Here is a 25,119-nt window from a genome sequence, read left to right as displayed (position 1 = left end):
TGCCTTTGGTTTATATGTTATAATTAGAAGCTCAGTGTGTTTAAGACCAAGCTTATCATGTTCTTTCTTTTCTTTTTTTTTTTAACGTTTTTTATTTATTTTTGAGACAGAGAGAGACAGAGCATGAACAGGGGAGGGTCAGAGAGAGGGAGACACAGAATCTGAAACAGGCTCCAGGCTCTGAGCTGTCAGCACAGAGCCCGACGCGGGGCTTGAACTCACAGACCGCGAGATCATGACCTGAGCCGAAGTCGGCCGCTTAACCGACTGAGCCGCCCAGGCGCCCCATCATGTTCTTTCTTAACCCTGTTCTCCTCTGCAGAAATACATGCTTCCAGTCTCCGCAGTCATTATGTGTGGACTACTCTTTAATTCTTTCCTTTTGGCTTCTGTCAGTTTGATGCCAATTTCTTTTCCATTTCTTCCATCAGAATCTTTCTTTCAATTTTGTCCTCTCTCTTCATCCTTACTGTCAGCAGGCATCATACTCCAACCCTTCACACTGTTACCTATAACAGCGTCTTAGACTCTTTTTTTATTTCTAATTTCCTCTAATCCCAAATCCATAACTACTGTTGCCAGACTAAATTTCCTATGATATCTTTTAATAATATAAATCCCTGCTGATAAACCTTCTACATCTTGTTAGTTCTTACCCCAAATTGCCTGGCCCATCTCTCCAGGCTCTTTTTGATGAGGTCATAAATTCCCACCTCATCTGTTTCTTATGAATCTACCAACATCAGCTCTTAGTTCCATTTAAACCAAGTTCCTCATTGTTCCTGCATGGCTTTTTGCCAAGAAATCTTCATTCATATTGTCTCAATTCATTGCCACCATCCGTGTAAATATATCCATCCTTCAAACCAGTTTAAGTGCTAATACTTGAATGATATCATTTTCAGCTACTCCAGGTCATGCAACCATCTTCCATTTTTTAGCTTCCAATTACATTTATAGTAAATACCAATTTATCTGGCTTCATCTTATCCAGGTCTCTAGACTTGTTAGACTCTCTATGTCATGAAAAATACCAAATCATTTACTTATTTTGTACCCTTTAAAGCGATTAGCATAGACTGGTTGTATAAAAAGTCCTTACAAATACTTACTATTCAATTCTATTAGTACAACATGACACTGGCAATTAAGAGTTCACCTATGAAACACATTCAGAGAAATGTGAGGAATAAGTTCAAAGTCATATATTGAAACAGCCACTAACTATGGAAGATGGCCTGCACCTCTTCTCTTTAAATACAACAATCAATGGACACTACTGCCTGGTCAAATTCCTTAAAGTACACTTTTAAGGACTTTACTGCCTTCCCCTAAAACTTTCAGTTATTTCTCATTGTTTAGATAATTAAATACTCATTTCAGGATTCAAAATCTCTTTCTGTCTGGTTTCAACCTCCTTTTTCAACTTCCTCTCCTACTGCTCAAAAAATACTCTAAATAATCCAGCCAGTCAAAAATACTGTCCCTCTTGTAAGGCCAGTACGACTGTCAGTTTATCTCTGAAGTTACTCACAATACTTTCAACATTTAATTTTTTTCTTTGAAATTCTCTGGCAAATATTTTTTACTTTCTTAGAGTAAATTTTAACACATCTTGTAGTTTTTATTGATCATAGTGGACATCTTGACCATAAAGTTTCACATATCCTTCCAACTCAATTATGTTCAAAATTCAAAATCTCTTGTCAAAGATATTCTGCCTACTTTTTACTTTCAAGGTCAGTCAAAGGTGTTCTTTTCCATAAAGTTGGCACTGCAGGGAACAAGGCTTAAAATTCTGTCTCTCTTAAATCAACTTTGGTGAAATTCTTTTTCTTTTTCTTTTCTTTTCTTTTCTTTTTAATGTTTTATTATTTATTTTTGAGAGAGAGAAACAGAGCATGAGCAGGGGAGGGGCAGAGAGAGAGGGAGACACAGAATCTGAAGCAGGCTCCAGGCTCTGAGCTGTCAGCATAGAGCCCGACATAGGGCTTAAACTCATGAACTGTGAGATCATGACCTGAGCCGAAGTCAGATGCTTAACTGCCTGAGCCACCCAGGTGCCCCTCTTTTTCTTTTTGAAAAAGTGATAGGTAGCTTGGATTGCAGACTGTACTTTTGTCAAACCCAGAAGGAAGATAAGTTAACTCCTATAGAACAGAGCTTGGAACACAGTTTTAAGCTTGAAACTTGCATTACACTTATCCTGGTGCATTACACTTATCTGCTTACCTTTGACTCAAGGCAAGAATTCAGATTTCCCAATTCTATGTGAACAGTCCTGGAAGAAGCAACCAAACCTATGAACTCACACTTTTTCACCTGGTATGGTTCCACGCTCCCATCTAGCAGACAACTTTTATTTAGATGATCTTAAGAAATTTCTTGATTAAAGACTAATTGTTGCTGGTAAAGATGGCAGATTGAATCCCGATATCTACTCTCACTCCTTTCTAAAATCTTCCTAGAATGTATTTCTTAACACGGAATAAACTGACAAAGATGGGGAACAGAAGAGAGGAAGTGACAAAATCAAACAATTTAGCAGAACGAAGAACACTGAGTCCTAGGTCAACAGTGGAGAGTGTAGAGGACCAACCCAATTTACACAGTAGAACAGCTCTTTCCCCTAAAACAGAGTAAGGAGTTGGCAGCACCAGGTACCTCGAGAAGTGAAGGAGAAATGAAAAGTGCCCCAAAATAAAGATTGATTGGCAGTCTGTTTAACAAGCAGTCAGATCCCTAAATTCCTTCCCTGTAGCCTGGCAACTGTCTTTCCTCCACCCTGGCAGAACCCTGGAAGTTTATTCTCTGCATACGGTGATGAAAACAGAGGAACTGGCGTAGGAGAAATGAGACACAGCTGAGGGAAGAGGAACTATAATAAAATGGAATCAGTTAATGTATGCACATAAGATTCTGAGACTGCTAGTCATTTATTCCTGCCTAACTCCCAGGAAAACAAAACAAAACAAATCAAACCAAAACAAAATAAAACAAAACAAAACAAATTGCAGCATGTCTTTACTTCAAGAAAGGAGATTGGAGAATCCTTTTCTTTGGAATCTAGATGGCTTAGATTAAATGACTTAGCCATACCTTCCTATAGTAAAGTTCGAGATCATAAAGCCCTATCCACACATTTAGTGCTTACAATAAAAAATTTAGGCCCTTACTCTTAAATATGAGGAGAACACCAAGGTTAGCAGAAACATCTCTAAAATTAAAGTTAGAGACCAACGGAAACAATGGAGAAAACAGACTATATACGGGAAAAGAAAACCAAAGGAAGAAAAATGAGAAACAAAAAAAGAGAGAACAACAATAAAAATAGGATACACTCTAATAAGGATAGAGTGCTATAATTTTAAAAAAGAGAATTCAGAGAACAAAAAATGAGCTTCTAGAAATTAAAAATAGGCCATGAAAAACTCAGTTGAAATTGTAACCAAATCCAAGTCCATCTGCCTGATGTGCAGCAAAGCCAATCACTGAGACAGAAGTCAGGTATGCTTCAAGGAAAGGGTTTGAGAAGCAGCCAAACGTGGAGACGAGACTGGAGGGCAAGCCTCAAATCTGCCTCCCTCCAAAGGGAGAGAATATGTTTTTTATAATCATAGGGGTTGAGATTACATACATATTGAGGAAAAGGGAAGGGAAAAGTTATGAGTATTCATGAGGGAAGATGGATTCTGTACACTGAGCAAACATGCATGTAACATGTATGTAACATACATCCCATGTTCACTGGGGAGTGGAGACTGACACCACAATGAGGCACAATTCAGACCCTGAGTCAGGAGATTACCTGAGGGCAAGGAGAAGGAGCTACAGGCATGCTCTGAGGGCAGGTAGAAACTAGATGAGGTCCGGGACTCCTTATCTCTAGGAGATATCTTATACCTAGGCTGGAACCATAGCAATTGACCTTGAGTCCAGGCTTCTGCAGACATAGCTAGTGGATTTGTTGGGGGGGGGGGGGTGTCTAAAAAGACACAGTATCTGATGGGGGGGGAATAGTTCTCTGAAAAACAAGCTTTAAACTTTCGGCTAGTTTCAACCTCATTGACCCTATGGGGCACAGTTTCAAAGGTTTGAAGATAAAATTGAAAATTCTAGAAATGGCAAAAATGAATCAGATAAAATAAGGAAAGAAAAGTTAGAAATTTAAGTAACATCTAAATAATAGGAATTCCAAGAGGCAAAAACAGAAAGAAGATAAACATCAGTGAAATACTTCAAGGAAATTTCCCCAAACTGAAATTTTCAAACTAAAAATTCTACCTATCCTAGCACAACGGATAAAAACACACTCACTCAAGACATAGCAAATAAATTTTATAATTCTAGGAACAAAAGAAATATATACTCTTGGAGAGGAGATGGAGAGAGAAATGAATAAGATCACATATAGTTAGGGATCAGAATGATTTTGGGCTCTCAACAGTACTGAGATGCAAGGAAATAAGATTCAGAAGGAAAAATATTCTGAAAATAGAATTCTGTGACTAAAGAACCAATCCAAAGTGAGGAAAGAATGAAGACATTTATAGAAATACACAGTGTCTCAAATGTTTTACCTCCTGTGGACCCTTTCCTAAAAATCTTCTAGAGAATATGCTTCACAAAAGTGAGAATAAACAAAGAAAAAGGAAAATGTTGTGTCCAGGAAACAAGGGCTCCAAGACAGAGGGAGGATCAAGGGATCTCCAGGACTATGGGGAGATGCTAGGATGACAGCCTTACAACAGGCATAGGAGGAAACTGGTCCAGGCTACATGTCAGAAGGCGTTGGAGAAAACTTCTTCTGGGGAGAAAACTGACAAAATACTCAATACCCCTGAACATCTAGATAAGAGATTGATAAACCAGTAATGAGTACAGCATTGAATTAGTGGTGAGCACAATACTAAATAAATCAAAGAACAAGACAATTATTATTTCAAGGGAAAAAATAAAAAGTTGTACAGGAAAGGTTTATGACCAGAGTTTATTACCTAATTCAGCTGTGTATTGGGTTTTCACAGTTATCATAATGTCAACTAGACTTGCAAAATAACCATATGGGAAGATGGTAGAGGGAAAAAGTTCACATATGCGGTGGAGGTAAAGGGAGACAGCTAACTCTGCATATTCTGGAGTGATAAGTGAATAAATAATGCTAAAATTGAAGAGAGTCATGAAGTAGTAATACAAACATGTAATTTAGAGATGTGGAGGTAAATATCAAAATAATCAACTACAGAGGATGAAAGTAAGATGTTGAAATGGGAGAAGGGAAAGACTCAGAAGGTTGTTCCCGAACCAAAAGTTGAAGACTCATTTGACAAAGACTGTAAAACATCACAAAAATAAGACTCCTCTTTAACATTTAAGGAATAGTTCTAAACCTTTAAAATTTGATGCAACTTTTATATTAAAATTCATCTACTTTTTTGAACAATGAGAAAATAGTCCTGGGGGAAAAAACCCACGAAGGAGAAAATAATTTTAGAATCCATTTGTTCACTTATCAGATGATAATTTTAGGAACCTGCAGAAGTTTAAGAAGCAAGCTAAAATTGTTCTATAGTTAATTTAGAGTTACAAATGTACAATCCTTAAAGTTGTATTTTTTGATCTAGAAATTACATTCCTAGGAATTTATCTAAAGAAAATAATAATCAGAAAGGTACATGAAGATTCAGTAGGAAAGATAATAATCATAATATTATTTATAATAATTTTAAAATAAGTAAAATTATTTATAATAATTTAGAAATAACAAACATTTCCAACAAGAGATAACTCATTAAATTTGTCATAATACATTTGTATGTAGGATACAAATATGATGGAATCCACACAGTCATTAATTAATGTATTTTCAAATTAGATATATTTATGTGGGAAAATAAATATGACATAATGCTAGGAAAAAAAACCAAGACAAACTATATGTACCGTTGAACCTAATTATGTAAATAAAACATGCACAACTATTTAATTATGTGAACTTGTAAAAAAAGTGAACTCTCAGGAAAAAAAAAACAGTTTCAGAAGGCACCAACAATGTTAGCAGTGTGCATCACAGGGTGGAGAAACTATGCTTTTTATTTACTTCTCTGTACGTTATTATACTCAAATTTTCAGCAATATGCAAGTACCTTACATTGTTTTTTTTTTTAATTGCCATTTATTTGTATAATTTATTCAAGATTTTTCCTTATCAGAGGCAAACATTTAGAAATATTTAATGGGTATCTTTTGTCTATGTCCTTGCAAATGTATTATTATTTTGTGTGCCTGTATTTTTAATTGATTTCCATGTCACTTTTATGCATTCAACACTTTGTTGCTATATGCACATTGAAGATATTTTTCTAACTGCAGACCTGTATTTCATAATGTGCACTCAACACATTTTAAGTAACTGGTTAATTTTAACTAACTGGCAATGGACATTCATACTGCTTCCAAGAACCCCAACACCATCAAAAATAAACCTGCAAAAACTATTTTCACTAACGTCCCCTTGTGGACTGATAGGATGGGGATATTTAATGTAGGAATTGCAATACTGCCTTCCAGAATGGTAGTACCAACCTATATTCCTAAGGTTCTGTAAAAACCTCACCTGTCAACAACTGGCATTATCCAGTGTTCTTATTTTTGTCAAATTGGTACAAGGTAACATCTTATTATTGCTTTAGTTTGTCCTTCTCTGATTGCTAAATCTGTTTGATCATCTCTTCATATCTGTACTTGGTTTTGAGATATTATTTTCTGTACAGCGTTTCTCCACAGCCTTTGCCAGTTTTCTGTTAGGATTGTTATCTACATGTTGATATATGTCAGTTAACAATCTCTTGAGAGTTTTAAATGTTACTCCAACTATTGTGTCTACTCAGTTTTCTGGGGTTTTTTATTGTAAAGCAGAAAAATTTCAGGATTATTCTTCAGTAATAACAAATTTTACTCATAATAGTAAACATTGCTAACATTTATTGAGCATTTAGAATGTGCCAGATACTGAGCTAAGCACCTTATATATCATTCTATTGCTATTACTTCCATTTTATACGTGGGAAACTAACTAGATCAATGTTTGAAGTAAGCAGTAGAGTCAGGATTCACAGCTGAGCTCCTGGGTACAGAGTTAGCTTGCTGACTGCTGTCTGACACTGCCTCTTCCCCAGGCAATCTGAATGAACTATGAAAAGGACCCTTGCCCAAAGGTATCATCTTTTCTCCGCCACCTCTGCCACCAACCTGTCTGTAATTCTCACGATTAAATAGTAATTTCTTCAAGGGAAATCATTATAATATACAAAAACTCCCTTAACTAAAAAATATTAACTCTTGGATACAATAATATATTAAAGGATTAACATATTAGCTCAATTAACTTATTACATTTTATAAGTCATGTCCACCCACATTACACAAAAGGTACATAAAAGATGTTTCAGGAGATCTGAGGCAGGTGAACAAAATGGGTTCCTCTATTTAATCCCTTTTTCTCCCATTCCTACAAGGTCAAACATTTTTTTTTCTCTTTTTGAATATATTGAGTATTTGGGAGAGTTGTGCCAACAAGTTGAAAAATGAATACGTAGTTGATTTTTATCTCACTTAATGAGGTTAATCACATTATTCATAAAGATAGAGACATACAGACATTCCTTAAAATTTGATTTGTCTTAGGCAATGACAGAGAAGACAGAATCCTAGAAAACGTGTCTTTAAAAAATTAAAAAAAAAAGTCATACCCTACAAATGCAGAAAGAAGATGGAGTTTGACAAACGACTCATTCTGCTTTAATATTAGAATCATTGTGCTCTGGGTACATCAGATTGAGGTCTCTTTTATGAGCATAAGTAAAAATGAAAGGAAAAATAAGAAAACCAAAAATCTGGGTTAAGATCTGGGTTGTGTCAGATAACTGTTGTGCATGAGGTGAGAAATAAATTGATAACAAATTGGTGTAAAAATTTAGTTAGCACTTACTTCATGGAAAGCTCATGTACACACAGATTAGACTATGCAGAAGCCAGAGAAAAAGACACACTAGATTATTTTGCATAATTTTCTGTAACCATCAGGAAAAAATAATTCCTGCCGAAAATGTGCAATTAACCATTAATATTCAATCCTTCTCTTTTGAGCAATTTTTACCATTTTGAAAAGCTCCTTGTCAAAATCAGCAAAAATAATGACAGGTAAATCCTATAGTAAAATCCCTTCAAACATTGCTTCTGTTCCTTTTTCTCTCTCCTTCACTCCTGCAACTCCAGTTACAGGTATGACAAACTTCTCTCCTTTATATCTTTTATATTCTTCTCTTTACTTTCCATCCTGTTTTTCTTTGTGCTTCAGCCTGGATGTTTTATACCACCCTATCTTCCAGGTCTTTAATTATCTACACAGTTGTATCCTTAATTTCAGATATTGTATTTTTAAGTTCCAGAATTCTATTTGATTCTTCTGTATAGATTCCAAATTTCCCTTAAAATAGTTCACCTTCTCACCCAATGCCACAGTCATTTTAAAGTCTAGATCTGGGAATGTGATCATATGACTCCTCTGAGACTGTTTCTAGGGTGTGTTTTTTTCTCAGTTTCTCTGGTTTCACTTCTCTCATCAGATCTCCTGATATGCTTGGTAATTTCTGATTGCCTGCTGAAAACTGTATGTGAAATATTTTAGAGACAGTCTGAAGCTGTGAATCATGTTATCTTTCTTAAGAGGAAACAAGCAATATGAGTAGTAGCACAGGTTAATTCAGTCTAGGATTGGTATGATCAAAAGTGGGATATATGTATTTGCAAGGGCTGCTCTATTTCTGGTTTGCCTTTACCCCTAAGCTATAACCCATTCAGGAGACCGACTGAATACCTGGAGGGTTAACCAGGTCCACTCCACTTTGGTTTGCAGTGAATTCCAATTTGGGTCTCTCCAGTGCCATGAAAGCCCTACTCAGCTAGAGTTTTCTCCATAACTTCTTCCTATCCCTGTACCATTTTTTGAATTAGAAAATATCTTGAAGGGAATAGAGGCTCTGTTCTCACTGGAATCCCGTCAAATTTTCTCATTTTTTTTGTAATTCTCTAATGCCTTCCAACATTATTTCTGTTTTAATTTCATATAACTATTCTAATTTTTTTAACTGGGAGAGTCGGTCTGATATAAGTTATTCCACCACAGCTGAAAATGGATGTCTTCAATGTCTATTACACTTAAAATCATATATACATTCTGACGCAGTATTTCCATTCCAGGACTTTATCCTACAGATAAACTTATTCATGCCACAAAATATATGTACAGTAATGTTCATTCCGGCATTATTTGAAGTAGCAAAAGACATGAAAGCATGAAAGAAATCAGTAAGGAATAAAGTTCATCAATAAACAATGGGCTCAATAGTTATCCACATAATCATGTTGTGGAAACAAATAACATGTATCTTTATGTGTTAAAATGGAAGATGGAGAAAAATGTGCACAGCATGCTCCAATTTAGGTAAAACTGAATAAACACTTGCATATGTATTTACATATGCAAAAAAAGTTTTTGAAGAGATACATTAGAACAGAGAAGACTGGTTGCTGTGGGAAGGGGTAGAAAACCTGGGGACTTGGAATCATAAGAGTTTTCATTTTTGATAGTGTTTGAATTTAGTTTTTATACATTACATGGTTTAATGTTATAATAAACAATAGAAAAAATATATAGCATGAGAAGTCTACATACTGGGAGTCAAAGAAGAAAATGGCAGCTCACAGGAGGCTTATTTAAGCATGACTGTGAAGTTTAGACTTTAAGGACAGTTTGGATTTACTTGAGTGAAGGAATATGGGGCACCTGGGTGGCTGAGTCAGTTGACCATCTGTCCTACTCTTGGTTTCGGCTCAGGTCATGATCTTATGGTTCATGGGTTCAAGCTCCATGTGGAGCACTGTGTAGGGCTCCATGCTAGCAGAGTGGGACCTGCTTGGAATTCTCTCTCTTATTTGTCTCTCTCCCTTTCTCTCTGCCCCTCCTCTGCTCGTGTGCACATGTACACTCTCTTTCTCTCAAAATAAAGTTTGAAAAAAAAGGAGAGAGAAAGCATGCAGAGAGGGGGAGTAGAAGATGGAGGAACAAGGGAGTACTCACTCTAGGGAAACCATCACTAGCAGCAAACTCATAAAGGATAGATAGGGTGGATGTAGAAGACTGCCCATTTTTACAAGCCTCAGTTTCCCCAAGGACACATTGGGCTGTGTCTAGGAGTTAAATTTTACTTTGAGGCAATAGGGAACAATGCAAAAGTTTACAAGCAAAGTGTAATATGATCAGATTTACACTTCACATGTGTGATGATGACAGTCCTGTGGACGATGGATTGACAAGGGGTAAGGTGAGGAGGAGAGACTTGAGCTAGAAGAATGCAATAACCCCAATGCACTGACAACAAGGATTAAAAGGGGCAGATAATAAGATAGAAGGTAGAATTAAAAGAAGTCAGGGCCTTATTTATGAATAATGGAGCCTATGAAATCATTTATTATGATTCACTGTTTCTTGGTCTTGGACAACTGGGTAGAAGACAGAACCTTTCATGGTCAGGACACATAAAAATGGCATGGATATGTCACCAAAGAAATGTTTAGTTTTGCACAATTGAGATTGAAGTGCTTGAGTCATATAAGAGAGAAAGGTGTCCAGCTGAATACAGATGTCTGGAGCATAAAAAGATGGCGGAGGAACAGTCTTAATTGTCATAAGAATAAAATTGGTAGCTGAAGTCATGGGGGGTATTTAGTATCACCACAGGAGGAAGGCTATGGATGGGACCACCACTTATAAGGGGTGGGACATATATGGTAAGCCTCAAAAGCAAGCTAAGAAAATATTCAGAAAGCCTTCAAGACTTAAGTAGTAGAAGCCAATGGATGACAAGTTTCAAGAAGGCTTACACTCTTTCAGGGAAATCTAGAAATATAGGGCTTGAAGTGTGTTGTTGGTATTGAAGAACTACAAGATGATATATATGATCACTGTGTTAGAAGTACTTAGTGCTTGTTTAAAGATCAGATTCCTGGTCCTTCTGAACTCAGATTTCTTATGGTGGGAAACGAGTACATACATTTTAACAAGGTCCCCAGTAAACTTCACTCTCAGGTCTGAAAGTAACGGTGGCAGACTGTCCACTCCGTAAGAACAAGAATTTTTTTGTTTAATTCATCGTGTATACTTAGTGCTCACCACAGCATCTGCCACATAGCAGGTCCTCAATAAATGCTAAGTAACTTAAGGATGAGAGCAATGAATGGACGCACAGACAGATGAACACACAACTGCAGGAAAGAACTGAAGAACTAGTATCTTTGCCAAAAACCTTGGTAAGATTACTGGAACTTACGTTCTAGTGGGATGGGTGAGGGCACAACAGATAATACACAGGTAAACAGATAAACATGGTAATTTGTAGAGATCTATGTAAACTGGGGTAGTCTGGGAAAGCTTTTCTGAGGAGGCAGCATTTGAGCTGTTGCTTAAATTATGAGAAAGCAGTCGCCATGTGAAGGTCTGAGGTAAAAAACATTTCGGGCAGAGCAGAGTTCTAAGAAAAAGGGCAAACAAGTGTGTTTAAGTAATGAGGAGGCATCTGTGGCTCTGGCCCAGTGAGTGAGATGGAGACTGGCAGAAAACGAACCCAAGAAGATTGAGTGGATGCAGATCATACATGGTTTTGTCGGCTGTGGTCTCATAGGAATTTGATGTTATTCTAATTGCAATGAGAAACTGTTTAAATTAAACAAAGCACTGAAATGATTTGATTTACACTTTTAAAAAATTACTTTGGCATCTGTATGAATAATGGATTGTAGCAGGGCAGTGGTGGAAGTAAGTAGACCACTTAAGGGTTGATGAAGTACTCCGGACAAGAGAGGATTATGGTGGTAGCAACAGAGACGGTGAGAAGTGCTTGGGTGTAGAAGATATTCCGGAGATGGAACAGACAAGATCATGCTAACGGGTTGGCAAGAGTAAGTAACGGAAAGGGGAGTCTAAAGAACTTGGATTTTAGCCAGTGAGCAATGGGGACTTAAAGTTTTGAAGTGAGTAACACAATTACAGTAGAATATATTAGAACAGTTATCTTCAGGCAGTGAGCAAAATGCATTCTTTGGGAAATGAAACGGAAGGTAGAGGCAAATTTGGGGTTGTCAATAATACTGTAGGCCTGACGTGTGACAGGCACTGAACTAAGGTGAAGACAAAATGAATGGCAAAAAGTGAGGTATAGCTATAAAGGCCGCCATCAAGTTTGTGGAGATTTAATTTGCAGTGCCTCCGGGCACCAGAGCTTTGCAGAGAAATTTGGCCAAGCAAGATTTCGGAATCATCAGAATATAGCTAGTTATTAAAGCCATGTGAGTGACTGATTAAACCCAGAAAAAGGTGATAGAGTAAAAATGGAGTCTAGACCAGGAACTGACAAAAGAGACTAAGAGTAACCAGAACAAAAGGAGAAAAACTAGGAGAATGTGGCATCACGGACGCTGATGGGGGCATTTTAAGAAGTGTTTATAGCTGTCAGATAAGGGCTAAGAAGCATTGGTTGGGTTTGGTAAAACAGAGATTGTGGGCGATCTTGGTCAGAGCTGTATCCATTTGGAGGTGTTGAGAGAAGCCAGACTCCAGGTATGTGAGGCGTCTGGGACAGGAAGAAGCACTGACCACGAATATAAAGAACACTTCTGAAATTTCTGGTTTGGAAGCAAAAAAGAGAAGCAGCTAAAGCAATAAACAGAGTGGAGGAGGGGTGGAATCTGGCATGGGAGAGACGGTGGTATGTGTTACTATGATGTGAAGGACACAATAAAGAGAAAGAGGAGGAAGATACAGGAGGGGATGAGTGTTTGCAAGGTCTGCAATCCCAAAGCCTTAGTTGCCTGTGCTACAAAGACTCTACATGCTTGAAACCTGAACTTGTAACTTTAGATTTATGGAGCAGCTTGCAAAAAGCTTTTTTGCCAAAGCCCCAGTCTCTCATTTCTGAAGTTCTCTTTCTTTCGCCCCCATAAACTTAATTTCATTATTTATCTACATTGCTTTTTTCAGAGGCAACATTTAGTCTGATGGTAGGGAATAGATGTGAACATAGGTATCAGGTTGTGAGAAGCTGTAGCCGCTGTGAGAAGAGTCCCATCAGAGCAGTATAAAAAGCAACCATGTTCATTTAGCTCAACTTAAGTGACAACAAATAATCTAGAAATCAAATGTAATTTGTGGCAAATATATGCTAACTTCATTTTTATTTTGATCTTTATTTACTATTTGCCTCGCACATATTAGATGCTTACTAACGCTTGATGAAAAAAGGAATTAATGTTTCAGAGATTTCTAAGCATTTGGTACATATTGGTAAACCATAAAATAAATGCAAATAACTGAAAGAAAATATGAAATCCACAAAGTTAGTAAAGAAGGTAACTGCTAACATATCATGGCAATAGTATTAACAATGTCTAGAAATAATGTTGATAAATTAAGAGCAGTGGAGGATAAAATGCTAACTTATTAGAGGAGTTCCATTCTTTCATAGAAGTAGGGTAATTTTCTTTTTTTCCATCATAATTGTGACATAAAATATTCTTACAATTATATCTTTTAGTTATCATTGCCATACTAATAACATTTGCTCCCAAACTCTCATAAAATATAATACACAGTTAATAGAAAAGAATCAAAATAACTAAATCTTTCTTTAATGTTTAGAACACATTTAGGATTTGACAACGATATGGGTTTAACAGTTGTTACTTGAAACCTTAAAATAATTTTTTTGCTACTCTGCAGGTTAATTTCCTAATTGGTAAAAGAGAAGAGGTTAGATTAGATAATATCTGAAGGAAGTTCCTACTCACATTTCTGATTGAAAAGCATATGATCACAGAGACCATCAGCTACTTTAGGAATATAGTACTTTTTATATAGCATACAATGTCCATTTTAATAAAAGAAACCTTCTGACAGGACAGTTCCCTTTTGGTATAACTTACTGTTTTATTCAGACCCAAAAGCTGGTAATGATTTTCATAATTAATTTTAGACATTTTTATATCCATTAGAAGTTTAATTTTTTCACAAAATTATATCATGAATGTTATCTGAGTTTTTCCAAAATAAAATTAATTTTGTAATCATCATATGACGGTCTCACTTTTTCTTCCTTTAGAGGCCTATATTTTGAGAAATAGTATAAATTCTTACCTCTAAGAGATAAGGTTCCATTTGATCCAGGGTTTTTCCAAGATGCTTATCTGGATCTAAACCTGCCAAGAAAGGTTACATTTTTTTTTAAGATAACTATTGGAGTATGGAACCCAATTTGACAATAAGTTATATTTAATATAAAAAAATAAAGATAATTATTGGATTGGATGTTTAAAGACGCATTCCCCTACCCTCTGCCCCTCCTTGCCTAGGAAACCAGTACGTGTATATTTCAAATTGCTTTGATCCTAAAGTAAAATATATTTTCCTATTCCCCTTGGATAACTGGTTTTCTTGCTCTTGAAAGGTAAGTTTTATACCAAATCATTTGATTGCACTGTATCAGCTTCCAGATACATTGTTTCAATTCATTTTGAGCAACTGTAATTAGGATGGAAAACAGGTTTCATTTCAAAGGTCATTTATGTCCTCGGTATTTTAATTATTGTCATTATTTTACTGATGGACAACAGTGAGAATTTTCTTATGTGTCCCTATTCTATCTAAGCTTTAAAATTCTTACTTTGAGAGTAAGAGTAGAAAATAGGAGAGTGGTAGACCATTATGCTTTTATAATTAATTCACCTCAAAGGAGGGTACGAACAAGGACAAAAATAGTTACATTATCAAATTAAATGACATTTCATTTCAATGACCACTTGTGCAATAATGTATTTCCTAAGCAAAGACAGAGACAGCTCTGAAAAAATTGTTATTGTACCAACAGCATGTGCATAATCTTAGACAGAGATGTTCAACTGATATAGTAGAGTTTATGTAGGTGACAAGGTATAGGCAGATACGTATGGACAATAAACTCTTCCGACATAACAAAACTCACTTGCCAGTGAAGAAAAAGTCACATGCCAAATGGGTGCTATAGAATGAAATAATTCATTTTAGATATTACATTCATAATACAATTAGATATTTACATCCATAACATATGTATTGGCCTAGCCTCATTTAAATAAGTTATTTTTATTTCTTAGGGGATTAAACTATTTAGCTTATTAATTACACAAACTGATTAATAATTTTCTGCTCCTAGTTGGATGCCTTTTTTGGTAACATGATATTTCTTATAATCACACATCAGAAGAAGGGAAGTCAGGCAAAGACTGAGGATTCTTCTGCCACTGAGTATTTTTAGGTGAAACTCAAAGCAAAAAAAACTCAGACCAGTAGCACTATGGAGACTTTCTGAGTCAACTCCCTTCACAAAAATCTTATTCTGATGGTCTATTCACTAAAATTAAAATTGCAGGGAGATGGGTGAACGCATAAATGAACCAATCACTGACTTTGTCTGGTTCCTCCACGTCTACCACCACTTAGCAATTCAGTATTTAGAATGAACAAGTAAATGAAATGCTTTGACAGAAACACCTGTATAATCACCACCCACATTTAACAAGCACTAACATCATGTCATATTTCCTCCACAACATTTTTTTTTAAGAAATAAACACCATCAACACAATAGAATGTCCCAGTATATTTACTCTTAATCTATATCCCCTATTCCTTCTATAATGTAACCACTCTTCTAAAATTACATTTTTATAATTTTACTGTAAATGTATGTATCCAAACAATATTTATTATTGTTCATGTATATTAAATTTTTACATAAGTGATGTCATCTTTAACTTGATTTTTTTGTTTCACACTGTTAAAGAGATTTACTTATATTGATTACTATGGCTCTTGTCCATTCATTTTTACTATTGTATTCTATTCCATTATATGGGTATACCAGAATTTAATTATACACCTCTGATAGATGGGTACTTGGGCAAAGGCTGTTTCTAATTTCTGTTTTGCCACAAGTACTTTTTATGCTGCAGTGAACATGCTTTTATGTGAAATTACTATGACAGAGGAGAATATATACATATAATTATATACATTATTGTATATATGCGTGTGTGTGTGTGTGTGTGTATGTGTGTAATCTTCAAGTCTATTAGATATTGCCAAATTACTCTCTAAAGAAGTATTACCGTTTTACTTCCACTTTCAGGGACATAGAATTCATATTTCACATAATGTGAAAATAATTTAGTGGTGTCAGAATTTTAAATCTTTGTTAATCTGATATACATACATATACACATATATGTAATATACATGTATACATTGAAATATATAAAATATACACATAATTGTTTTAGATATTTTAGTTTTAATTTTCTGATTACTGTTAAAAGTAAGCACCATATCAGGTCCAGATGGTTTCCCAGGTGAATTCTACCAAATATGTAAGGAAGAGTTAAAACCTACTCTTCTCAAACTATTCCAAAAAAAAAAAAAAAAAAAAAGAAAACTACAGGCCAATATCTCCGATGAACACAGACAAAAATCCACAGGAAAATATTAGTAAACTGAATCCAACAATACATTAGAAAACCATTCATCATGATCAAGTGGGATTTATTCCAAGGATGCAAGGGTGGTTCAATATTTTCAAATCAATCAACATGATACATCAAATTAACAAGACAAACAGTAACAGCTATATGATCATCTCAAAAGATGCAGAAAAAGCACTTGACAAAGTATAAGATTCACTTATGATAAAAACTCTCAACAAAGTATGTTTAGAGGGAACATAACAAATAAAAGTCACGTATGAAAACCCCACAGCTAACATTATTCTCAATGGTAAGAAACAGAGCTTTTCCTCTAATATTAGGACAAGACAAGAAAGTTTACTCTCCTCCCTTTTATTCAACATAGTACTAGAAGTCCTAGACACAGCAATCAGGTAAGAAAAAGAAATAAAAGACATCCAGACTGGTAAAGAAGAAGTAAAACTTACACTATTTGCAGATGACATGATGCTATATATAGAAAACTCTGCAGACTCCACCAAGAACCTGCTAAAACTGATAAATGGATTTAGTAAAGGATACAAAATTCATGCACAAATAATCTGCTGCATTCCTATATACCAATAATTCTGTAGCAGAAAGAGAAATTTAAAAAAATAATCCCATTTACAATAGTACCAAAAGGAATAAACTATCTGGGAATAAGCCTAACAAAAGGCAGTGAAAGACCTATATTCCAAAAAAATATAAATCAATGATGAAAGAAATTGAACATGACAAAAAAAAAATGGAAAGATATTCCACGATCATGGATTGGAAGAAACAATACTATTAAAAGGTACACACTACCTGAAGCAATTTATAGATTTAATACAATCCCTATCAAAATACCAATAACATTCTTCACAGAACTAGAATAGATAATCCTAAAATTTGTATGGAACCACAAAAGACCCCTTAATAGCCAAAGCAGTCTCGAAGAACAAAGCTGGAGGTGTAACAATCCCAGATTTTAAGACATACTACAAAGCTTTAATGGTCAAAAGAGTTTAGTACTGGTACAAAAACAGATACATAGATCAATGAACAGAATGGAGAGCCCAGAAATAAACTGACACATTCAAGGTCAATTAATCTATGACAAAGGGGGCAAGCATATACAATGGGAGAAAAGACAGTCCAACAAATGGTGCCCGGAAAACTGGACAGCTACATGTAAAAGAATGAAACCGGACCATTTTCTTAAAAATAAAATGGATTAAAGACCTATTTGTGAGACCCAAAATCATAAAATTCCTAGAAGAAAACAGGTAGCAATTTCTTTGACATCAGCCATAGAAACACATTTCTAGATATGTCTCCTCTGGCAAGGAAAACAAAAGCAAAATCAAACTACTGGGACTATGCCAAAATAAAAAGCTTTTGCACACTCTGAAGGAAACCATCAACAAAACAAAAAGGCAACCTACTGAATGGGAAAAGATGCTTGCAAATAATATAACTAGTAAGGGGTTATACAAAATATATAAAGAACTTACACAACATTAAAACTCTCCCCAAATCATCTGATTTAAAAATAGGTGACAACCGGGGCGCCTGGGTGGCGCAGTCAGTTAAGCGTCCGACTTCAGCTAGGTCACGATCTCGCGGTCCGTGAGTTCGAGCCCCGCGTCAGGCTCTGGGCTGTCCGTGAGTTCGAGCCCCGCATCAGGCTCTGGGCCGATGGCTCGGAGCCTGGAGCCTGTTTCCGACTCTGTGTCTCCCTCTCTCTCTGCCCCTCCCCCATTCATGCTCTGTCTCTCTCTGTCCCAAAAATAAATTAAAAAAAAAAAAAAATAGGTGACAACCTGGGATGCCTGGGTGGCTTAGTTGGTTTAACATCTGACTTTTGATTTCAGTTCAGGTCCTGATCTTACGATTCATGAGATCAAGCCCCACATCAGGCTCTGCAATTTGAAGAGCCTGCTTGGGATTCTCTCTCTATCCCTTTCTCTCTGCCCTGCTCATATGCTCATATGCCTGCATATGTTCACTCTCTCTAAAAATAAACAAATGTTTTTTTAAAATGAGCGGCTAGCTGAATAGACATTTTTTTCAAAGAGACGTACAGATCGCCAACAGACACATGAAAAGATGCTCAACATCACTCGTCATCATGGAAATGAAAATCAAAACCACAATAAGGTATTAATTTACACCTGTTGGAATGGCTAAAATCAAAAACATAAGAGATAAGTGTTTGTGAGCATGTGGAGGAAAAGAAACCCTTGTGCACTGTTGGTGGGAATGCAAATTGGTGGAACTACTATGGAACACTATGGAGGTTTCTCAAAAAATTATGCTTTATGTATTTGAGAGTTATGTTGTTATGTGCATACACATTCATAATCTCTAAAACTTCTTAAGATTATTTCTTTATCCATTAGTAACAACCTATTCATCTCCATATGTCTCCATATGTGGTTTTTATCTTATATCTTATTTACCAATGTTACGACACCAGCTTTATTTTGTTAATATTTTACTGGCATATATTTTTCCATCATTTATTCTCAAATTTTCTATGTGCTTTTGTTTTAGATGTCATTTATAAGCTACATATAATTGGATTTTTAAAAATTTTATCCTATCTTATAAATACAACTCTAAAGAATGGAGTTTAAAAATCTTACTGTAGATTTCCTGTTAAGCTTTATACAAATTTGTTCCTTTGCTCTTTTCTGCTTCATGCTATAATGAAAGGATTTTTGTCTGTTTGTTTTCTCTACTGATTAGGAAGCTATAGACTGAATTTCTACTCTTTTAGTAAATACTTGTAATTTTTAACATTCAAAACCATATTTTTAAAGTCTAAATTTAGTATCTAAACTGGGACGCACCTGGGTGGCTCAGTTGGTTAAGTGTCCGACTTTGGCTCAGGTCATGATCTCATGGTTCATGAATTCAAGACCTGCATTGGGCTCCGTGCCTGCAGTTCAGAGCCTGGAGCCTGCTTCGGATTCTGTCTCTCCCTCTCTCTGCCCCTCCCCACTCCAATCTCTCTCTCTCAAAAATAAATAAACATTAAAAAAAATAAATGTATTATCTAAGAAGTATGAATCTTAGAATATGAATCTAACAATTTATTTAGCATCCTTTTGACTAAGAGAAATTAGCATGTTTTCACTGGTACTAAATAAGCCCTACCATTTCAGTTGTTATTATTGTGTTAATTCTTATTTCCACCAGTTCTGGCAAGAAAAATTAAGCCTGCCAACATATTCTACCATGTCTATGTTCACAATTGTTTCTCATTAACTTCTCCTGGAATTCAATCTATTTCTAACTGAAATCCATTCTTTATTACTAATTTTTTTTTTTTTTTTTTTTTTTTTTTTTTTTTTTTTTTGACTGAAGATCTGTGAGTGGTAAAACCTCTTAGGTTTTAGATGTCTGATAATATCCTATTTAATTTCATCATTACATAATAGATTAGTTATAATATATTCCTTCTTCAGAAATTAGTTGTTCCTAATAAGATTTATGCTGTCAGCTTAATAGTGCTTCCCATATAATATTTATTTTTTCTGTGCTAAACTGTACAGTTTTCAACGTACTTGTGACATACTATAATGTTAACATAATGTGTGTAAATGTATGTTTGTTTATTTTTATTTATTTTGAGAGAGAGAAGGTGCAAGTGGGGAGGGAAGAGGGTTAGAATCCCAACCAGGCTCTGGGCTGTCAGCGTGGAGCCTGATGTGGGGCTCAAACTCAGGAGCCCTGAGATTATGACCTCAGCCGAAGTTAGAATCTTAACTGACTGAGCCACCTAGGTGCCCCAGTTTATTTTTATTTATACCCTATAGCACCTAATGTACACTTTCAATTCTAAAATTTACATTTTTATTCCAGTCTAGGAAATTTTCAGTCATTATGTCTGTAAATACTGTTTTTCTGCCTTCTATTTTTTTTCTGAAACATCTATTACACAAACATTGCCCTTTACCAATCTATCTTAGTATTTTTAAATTGCTCTTTCAATTTGTTTTTCTCCCTCTATGTTGTCTTTTGGGTTATTTTTCCTGCTTCATTCATTCTCTTTGACTTGACTCACCTAGAGTTTATTCTATCCACTGAGTTTTTTTGATTTTTTAAAGTGACTGTATGCTTCATTTTCAATATTTCTTTTCTTTTTTAATGTTTATTTATTTATTTTGAGAGAGAGATAGAGAGAGAGAGGGAGAGAGAGAGAGACAGAGAGAGAGAGAGAGAGAGAGAGACAGAGAGAGAGAGAGAGACTGAATGGGGGAGGGGCAGAGAGAGAGAGGGAGAGAGAGAATCCCAAGAAGGTTCTGAGCCACCCAGATGCCCCTCCAATATTTGTAATTGGTTACTTTTCATATCAGTCTCTTGCTATTCCAATGTGATTTGTTTTTCTAATTGATTGCTTTTTCTTTAATGGATGTTTTATTTTTCTTCATCTCTCTGAGGTTCTCCTTCATACAGGACACTTTCAGTCTCTGTTTCCCCCCAAGATTATGATCTCCTAAGTGCTTTTGCCTGCTTCCTAACCTTTTGTATTACAGCCCCACAGTTCAGTCTTGTTTACCATTTTGTATGTGTACTCATTTCTACTTCACAGAGATGTTTATGTTTTCCAGCCCAGCTATGTCTTTCATACTTTTCCTTCGTATCTTTATCTATTACTGTGGGCTTGAAATGGGAATGTGGAAATTTTAAAGCATGAATGTACAAGGCCAGGATGACTGGAAGTCACTTCTTAGCTTTCCTTCCAAACCCTTGATTCTTACATATTGGTCTTACAACATAACCTATCTCACTCAGCACTTGGGCACTAGGCTACACATCATTAAAATCATTTTAAAAGTCTCTCATGATTGAATCTAATAATTGACATTTTGCTTCTCTGTAAGGATCTGGGAATAAATAAATGCCTGTCTAAAAGTCATGAAGGGAATTTAAGAGGACATGGTTTTACATAGGTAGGCACTGGAAGATCAAACTGATAATCTTCCCATTTTTCTTCCAGTCGTTTACTTCATTATAGAATCACCAGGCCTCAGCTCTAAACTGTTAACCTATAAAAATAGCTGTTACATCTCATTTCAGAGATTGTTGCATTCCATGATGGATAAAGTAATTTGGCTTGTCTTTAGATAATAGTCAGTAAAATCTGTAAACATAAGCCACTAGGCATAATTTTTCCACATGAATCTGTGATCATCACACAGTATATTTTATCAAAAATTAGTTGGTTATTTAAAGTTTTTCCTTATTCATTGAAATATTTTCAATTTATTTAGTCCTGGAGTATGGCACTAAAAATATTAAAATAAATCAAAATTTAAAACCTTAAATAAGATTTTCAAATATTTTCCTGAAGCACATTATAGACCTTTTCACTACAGTAGAAAATTACTATAAAGCTATAAAATAGCTAAAATAAAAGAGCTACATTTCTTTTCTCTTAGAGTTAATAATGAAATAAGCTGCATGTATAAGTCTTTATAGTATGGTAATGGGGTTTGTGTTATGTTTAGTGAGCATGATAGGTTCTATGATTCACGGTCTGATGCTTTAGACATTTCACACAGGGAAAACAACCAATCAGTAACATTTCACATACACAAAGCAATAGATGATTTCACTGGACATATAAAAGCAAGAGAATGGCAGGACCTGAGAAATAAATAGCTTAGACACATTGTAAATTTATCGGAGGTTTTGTCTGGGGATTTTGGTAGGCTTCTTTGGCATGAACAATGATTTAAAGGTTCTTATCTCATGATCCGATGTTATTTAAATAGACTAGAATTCTTTTCCAAAAAATGTCTAAATTCTATAATGAAACTCTTTGTCTAGGTTCAATACAATAGTCTACATATTCTCTTGAATGGATCTTACTACTTTAAATCAACACTGTATATCATGCACACTTGGGTCAGGCCAACCCATTCCACTGTACTTGATTATGACTACTTCAGTCCTTTTCTCCTGATGCTTTGCTGGGTACTCTGTCCAAGTGCAATCTGTCTTTGCTTCCATTTTTCTGTTCATTAGAAAGTGACAAATCATTGGGGATCTCATGATCACTACTCATATGACATGCCCATATGAAATTTCAGATTGTTTTTATAAAATGTTTTCTTGGATAAGATCCAGAGATTACTAGCAATTCAAGCTACTCTCTTTAAGAAATTAATGGCCTGGAACCACCATGGTCTCAGAGATCTCTTCTAAATCAGCTGAGCCTATTGCACGTGGGATGATATTAGTCAGGGATGTGGTAGGACGATTATTCATCCTATGCCAGAATATATTCAGATATAGAACTCTTCTCAAGAAATCTTTACTTCCTAGAACACTGATGATTCCATAAATATTAAACTACATGCAAATGAAAACTCGTTGTAACTTATTTTTATAAATATAATGAAAGTTTGAATATTTAATTTTCTTACACTTCCACATATTTTTTCACAAGTTTCCTCATTTAGAAACATTGTAGCATTGTATGTACAGTCGTTATGATATTTAATTCTTCTTAAATGGAACAAGATTATTACTAAAATAATTTTAAAACAAGGATTTGGAGAAACAAATCACTTTAACATGAAAAAACTGTTAGCGTATCTATAATTATGAAGCTCATGGATGTCAGTCTTTTATCTCGTGTATTTTTGGCTTGGGTATTTTCTAACTTGGTGATATGCATGGAAAATTCTGACATTCTTGAATATCTTTCATAATTGAGTCCTTCATAATTGAGAATGGAAGGTCAGGGTCAGATTAGCATCAAAAAATATATTTATCATTGGACATATTTTTTAACTTTTAAGCTTTAAATGGTTTAGAGAGAAACAGTTTAAATAATGAAGTCAATATTTGAGTAAAAATTTAACACAATGGTTAGACAACATTAATACCTTCTCTGTTTAATTTACTTGTTTTACCAATAAGAATCCACCCATATTTCTAAGTACAACTAAAGATACTAATGTACCAATATATTTGTATTATATAATATAATATATATTTGTATTATATAATATTACATCTTCTATTACACAGAATCATTTTATCTATTCCTTCTTTCCTCTCTCTCCCTCTCTCTGTCTCTCTCTCTCCCCCCCCCCCCCTTTCTTTCTTGTAATCTCCACATCCAACATGGGGCTTGAATTCATGACTCTGAGATCAAGAGTCACATGCTCTACCGATCGAGCTAGCAAGGTGCCCCATACATAAAGTCATTTTAAGGCATAAGAATAGATAACAATACATCAGTAATTTTTAAAGCCATCTTATACACGCATTCATTCCATTTTCAATTTTTCAGCAGTAGCCATTTAACTGGTATATGCAGCCAGTCCAAAAGGCATAATCTTCTCTTTCTTTAAATAAACCCAAGAATCTAGACCCAGTACAGTTTCAGTATAATTTGAAAATCTCTCTCCTAATCTTTGTAATGTCATTGTTCCCATTTTATTTTATATAAAACTGTATTATGTTAAAACTCTTTGAGGGACTATGAAAAGCCTATGAAAAAGCCACAATGGCTCACGGGCTTTTTCAAAGAAATTCAACTTTATCTAAAAGTTTCAACTTATCCCAGTCCTTGAAAAAGATGTTTCTTTTTTAGATTCACTCAATTTAGGTGTTTTTTTCTAGTGAAACCTGGGTCATGAATGGACATAAACTGCACTTCCCCCAAACCTTAATAGTCTGTTCAATTTACCTCCTGAATCAGTGAGTGGTAGAATGAAAGTCTCAATATATCTATCTACCATATGAAAACATTTTTATTGATTGAGATGTTTACATTTATTAATGTTAATATATATATATCAATATCAAGAAACATCAATAGTAATAAAGAAGATAATTACATTCCATAGAACCCAGGATGCTGTTATATTTAGAGTAAATTTGAACTCAAATACGTAAGTTACTTACAGTTACTAACACATTTTTCTCCAAAGTGCAGAAAAAATTTACTAAAAATCCTGACCCCTAACCATTTAATCATGTCTTATAGACATTCCTTGATGGAAGCTGGGTGGATGAATAAACCCACAACAAGACCTAGGCACTGGATAACTCCATGCAGAATTAAGAAATTAATTAGGAGGAAGAACCGTAATTTGCAGAGCTGACATCTATTTTACTTTACTTTCATGTATCAATGGGAAGCAATTACAATTCAATTAAAATATTCAATTTTATTACTTTACTGACTGACCTTGAAGTTAATGCCTGTTTTATTTAATTGCATCATCTATGAATAAATGTTAACCCTACACTGTTATGCCCCATTATTTTCAATGCATTTTTCAAATTCTCAACTGAATTATATCAGTCAATTTATTATCTGCTGTCATGAAAGCAAGTGGAGGTTTATTTCTTCATGACAGCCCAATATACGATATGAAAGAAACATCACAAAATGTTTGATAATGCTATTTTTAAAAGAGTCAAGTAAAATGAATTGTGTTCTCATATCAACTTTTGTAGCCTAGACTTTTACTGTAA

At 35.0% G+C, this 25,119-nt stretch overlaps 1 protein-coding gene across 1 annotated transcript in view; it reads right to left on the bottom strand.

The window, feature by feature from the left end:
- DPH6 (diphthamine biosynthesis 6) overlaps nt 1–25,119 on the bottom strand; it is a 172,581-nt gene that overhangs the window by 17,801 nt on the left and 129,661 nt on the right. Inside the window, exon 6 of the mRNA XM_042942479.1 lies at nt 14,249–14,310. Within this exon, the coding sequence (XP_042798413.1) occupies nt 14,249–14,310 (62 nt within the window). The remainder of the gene's footprint in view (nt 1–14,248; nt 14,311–25,119) is intronic.

This window comes from Panthera leo, chromosome B3 (genome assembly GCF_018350215.1).
Source record: "Panthera leo isolate Ple1 chromosome B3, P.leo_Ple1_pat1.1, whole genome shotgun sequence".
NCBI classification, from domain to species: Eukaryota; Metazoa; Chordata; class Mammalia; order Carnivora; family Felidae; genus Panthera; species Panthera leo.
Note: the sequence above shows the minus strand (reverse complement) of the source record. Positions and strands in the feature narration are given on the sequence as shown.